This window comes from Triticum dicoccoides, chromosome 3A, assembly GCF_002162155.2.
Source record: "Triticum dicoccoides isolate Atlit2015 ecotype Zavitan chromosome 3A, WEW_v2.0, whole genome shotgun sequence".
NCBI lineage: Eukaryota > Viridiplantae > Streptophyta > Magnoliopsida > Poales > Poaceae > Triticum > Triticum dicoccoides.
In genome coordinates this window covers 68,891,554-68,896,190 of record NC_041384.1, presented here as the reverse complement: position 1 = coordinate 68,896,190, position 4,637 = coordinate 68,891,554, and the positions used below count along the sequence as shown (strand labels likewise).

At 49.2% G+C, this 4,637-nt stretch overlaps 1 protein-coding gene across 1 annotated transcript; it reads right to left on the bottom strand.

Annotated features, from left to right (window-relative positions):
• Window positions 1–1,617: 1,617 nt before the first annotated feature.
• LOC119267206 (1-aminocyclopropane-1-carboxylate synthase 7-like) lies at window positions 1,618–3,512 on the bottom strand. Its single transcript, XM_037548562.1, has 3 exons — window positions 3,073–3,512; window positions 2,810–2,970; window positions 1,618–2,725 (listed from the first exon to the last, which is right to left on the bottom strand). Exons 1-3 carry the CDS (start codon window positions 3,391–3,393, stop codon window positions 1,840–1,842), a joined length of 1,368 nt encoding a protein of 455 aa, XP_037404459.1. The 5' UTR covers window positions 3,394–3,512; the 3' UTR covers window positions 1,618–1,839.
• Window positions 3,513–4,637: the final 1,125 nt, after the last annotated feature.

The following is a 4,637-nucleotide window of genomic DNA, read 5'->3' as shown; positions in this document are numbered from 1 at the left end:
AGTCGGGCAAACCTTGTTGTAGTAGACAGTTGGGAAGTCGTCGTGCTAAGACCCCACAGGACCAGCGCACCAGAGTAGCAACCATCGCAAATCAGAAGAACCAAACCTATAAACACCTAAACGAAGACGAACGAAGAACGAATCTAAATAGATCCACCGAAGGCCAACACCGACCAAATCCCACAAGATCCGACGGAGGCAAACCTCCACACGCCCTCCGGCGATGCTAGACGCATCATCGGGACGGGAATAAAACGTGGGAGACATTATTCCTACTAAGGGATGTCGTCGCCGCCACACAGCCCCAACCAAGACGACGCTGACTCTAACAAGAACGAGAACGGGGTCCCTCCCGCCGGCGAGGGGCCGAGATCCTCCACACCTCCATGGCCTAGAGGCCATCGGAGATGAGACGGACCGGCGGCGCCGCCGACGGGAGGACAAGAGCTTTTCTTGTGGAGGAGGAAAGAAAGAAGGAAAAACAAATCCAAAAACAGTACACATCACGGTTAAAAGGAAAATCAAGCAAAAACAAAAAAACACAAAAGAAAACAAGAATCAGACCTAGAGAAAGGTGTTTAGCCAGACACACAAGCACACAAGCTCATGAAACATCATTTGAGCCCGACACAAGAGCGCCGAAACCCAAAACCACCAAACGCAACATATGTCCAGCCAAAGTGACCAGCATGCTCGCAAGATATCTCAAACACCACAAGCCTCTCAACCGCCTATGTATCGAAACTTATAACACATTTTTCTAACAAAGTCTTCAAATCGGTTTTATTTGGCTAGGGTGAAATCCCACAAACTTTCCTTTCTTGGACATCTGCAGTACTGGCGGGTTTTTTAATGAATGTTTTTGGGGTAAATATGCCCTCAAGAAAAAACATTGGGGTAGGAGGAAATCTGCCGGTAAGTTGGGTTCCGTATGCGTAGCATTTTTGTTTCATTTGCGATGCTAGTGTTAACATTGTTTTGATTTCTACATCGGTGCCATGACTGAGATCCCCCATTTTGATAGGGAGCAACTATAGCCGAGTCAACTTAGAAATAGTTTTCTCTATCCACAATCCACATCGATTGCCGTTTGATAAAACATTTGTCGTGATTTTATATTTGCGAGGATCTAGATGTTTGGATCCAATGATTTGTTACCATTGATTTGAAATTAGTTATTTTCCAGGTTTCTTGATAAATAGCAAAACCCCATTTTGGTGAGATCAAAAGATGATGAATATCTAACTATCTTAAAAGATATTATTGCGACAACATTGGGGTGCATTATTGTAATTTTGTCTTATGTGTGATATTTTTTCATATTTCTTTTCGGCAACTACTCCGCATATGATATTTTATCCTACGATCTCTATACAACAGTCAATCAAATGGTTGGGGCTGCACTTTGCCTATTCATGGACGGTGTGATCGGTAGGTTTGTACCAAAATCGGACAAAGGATGTTGTATGTATGGCATCACTCGTTTCTTTTTTTAATAAGAAATGAAGAGATTTGCTGATTTTTGAAACAAATCAGAGTGGATAGAAAAAGATTAGGAGGTTGAGTGAGGACAAATTATTTTTCAAGGGTTAAGTGAACCAAGCTAATAGTTTAAGATTGCAAAGAAGACTTATTCCAAGAATGAACCACTCTTACATATAATAGTATGGGATACCATCTCTCTGTTCGAGAGAAAAAAAATCCCCATACAAAATTGATGTGTCACCAGGATCGGTTACGTACTTCCTCAATTGATTACAATGGCAATGGATTTGCCACAAAAATTTACTTTTACTTTGTCTAATGTATGTATCTTTTTTGTTTGTTTGAAGATTTGGTCTAGTGCTGTTCCTGCAGCGTTGTCGCCTTGTTCCACCTGTCCATGAAGCGGCTCATCCTCGCCAGTGCAACGTCCAGCGTGTCCAGGCTCATGTTGGCGAAGCACACCCTGAACCACCCGGGCTCCGAGCAATGGCACGACGACCCCGGCGAGATGTTGAGCTTCACCTCGCGCAGCATCAGGTCCCACAGCCGCAGCTCGTCGGCGACCGTGGCCTCACCGCCGTCACGGAGCAGCCGCCGCATGTCCATCCACACGAACAGCCCGGCATTGCTGGGCAGGCACGGCACGCCGGAGCGGGCCAGCCCGGCCACCATGTGGTCGTGCCGCACCCTGAGGCGCTCGCGGTTGGTGCGGATGTACTCCTGTGCGAACGCGGCGTCGGAGAGCATGGCGGCGAGCGTCTTCTGCGTCTGCGACGACACGAGCGTGAAGCTGGACATGCGCCGCGCGGCCGTGACCACCGCGTCGTTGTACGAGTACACCACGCCGACGCGGAACCCCGGGAGCCCCAGGTCCTTGGAGAGGCTGTACACGATGTGCACGCGCCCGGCGACGTCGTCGCCGCGCGACTCGACGAGCTCCGCCACGCTGACGAGGTCCGGCGCGGCGAACACGGAGCCGGAGTATATCTCGTCGGAGATGAGGTGGATGTTCTTGCGCACGACGAAGTCGAGGACGTCCTCCAGCGCCGACCGCTCCACCGTCGTGCCGAGCGGGTTGGACGGGTTCGTGAGAAGGACGCCGCGGACGCTCATCCCCGCCGCCGCGGCCTCCTCGTACGCCGCCTCGAGCGCGGCGACCGTGACCTGGAAGCCGTTGGAGCTGTGGCAGTGCACGGGCACGATGTTCACCCCCGTCCTCCACCGCAAGTCCCGATCAAACCTGCACGGCGCCATGCATGTCAGGACAAGAGCACGGGCAATGGAACAGTAGTGGCTTGCTCTGGTTGGTTGGCTTGTTGCTTACCCCGGGTAGTACGGCGTAGGGATGAGCAGCGCGTCTCCCGGGTTGGCGAGGATGAACGTGAGCAGCTCGTTGGCCGCCGTCGCGCCGGCGGTGAGCACGATGCGGTCAGGGTCAAACCTCACCTTTCCGCCCCTTATCTTCTCCATGAAACTCGCCATCGCCTGCAAGCAAAGGGCACCGGACCGCCACAAAGATCAGTCCACGCCGTCGGAGACAAGCAAGATAAAGCAGAGCACACATGCTCTTGTGCATCAACGACGTACCTTCCGGAAGGTTTTGAGGCCGTGGTAGTCCTGGAAGAGGGCGTTGTCCCGGAAGCTGGCGACGCCGGAGCCGGGGCGGGCGCCGCCCCACCCGGCCGCCTCCGGGTGCTCCCTGAGGAACCCCTCCAGGAGGTCGAAGGAGACCTGGTTCTCCGCGAGGCCCATCTGGATGACGCCGCCGGGGTTGGTGACGGCGTCGTAGGGGTCGTCGTCGTAGGCCCTCCACCCGGCGAAGTAGGGGGAGTCCTCGCCGTGGGCGCTGGAGGTCGCCACCCGCGACAGGGGAGGCGAGGAAGCAGCGGGCAACAGCATGCCGCCCATGGTCTTTGCGCCTTGGAGTGACAAGCAATGGAGCAGGACTCTTTTGAGGTTGAAAGCTCGCAACGCAATGCAATGGCAAGGAGCAAAGCTAGAACAGCTCAAGAATGTGAATGCGCTCGCAAGGTAGAGCTGGGTGTGGTGATCCTGGCTGGTCTTGGGGATATATATAGGCAAAAATATGGCAGTATATATACTGGTGTGAAATCATTCGGTTGTCAAAGTTGCCCCCGGGGGAGGACCCAGTTGTCACAAGAGCCCCAAAATTTTAAAATGGCTAATATTCATTTTTTCTGACAATTAATGGCTAATGTTTATTTTTTGACAATTAACGGCTAATATTATTACGTTATATATATTTTCAATAATTAATGGCTAATATTCCTATTACCTGACATGATGTAAGATTTTACCAATGGTTAGAGCATGTTCAACCATAGTTGCCTAATATAAGTCCCTATACGCCCATGGACACGTCCGGACAGCTCCGGACACGCTGCTGGCAGTGACCGGACATATTAATTGACCTTGATTTAGCACAAAGTTAATAGAGAGTACCATTATAGAACACACAAGATAAGCAAGGAAAGATTTAACAATGATAGCTAATATTTCTCTGCCTTCAAATTCAGTCTTCTGTTATAAACTAGCAGCGTGCAGGTTTACCTTTTTCTCTTTTGTGCTTGAGGCGTACATGAGTGGTAGCTAGTACTCTTTACGTCCCGTAATATAAAAGCATTTTTTGAACTATCTTATATTATGGGATGATGGAGTAGAAGACATGGAGATTGCACCATTTGTTAGACATACTAATGTAAGTGTAACATAGTACGTTGGCAGCAAATCAGTTGATTATTATTTAATCGAGAAATTTAGAAAATATATATTGTGTCAAAAATGTAAGACATACTATACGCGATACGGCCGCGCCGTCCATTTGCTTGTACCGCCACATGCTCATGCTCATGATGAGGTTGGAGCCGACATCGATAGATGGCGCAAAGTCGTTTAGCGTTAATATTTTATAAGTCGTTAGTACATATTTTAAGTATAGGAAATATACTTTTTTATCTCCATTACACTTTTTGCGGTTAAAAATGTACTTCCTCCGTCTCATAATGTAGAATGTTTTTTGACACTATACTAGTGTCAAAAATATCCTACATTATGGGATAAAGGGAGTACTAGTTTATATTTAAAGTGGGTTCAACATATCTTAGCTCAGGACCCGGCACTCGTCATACTCG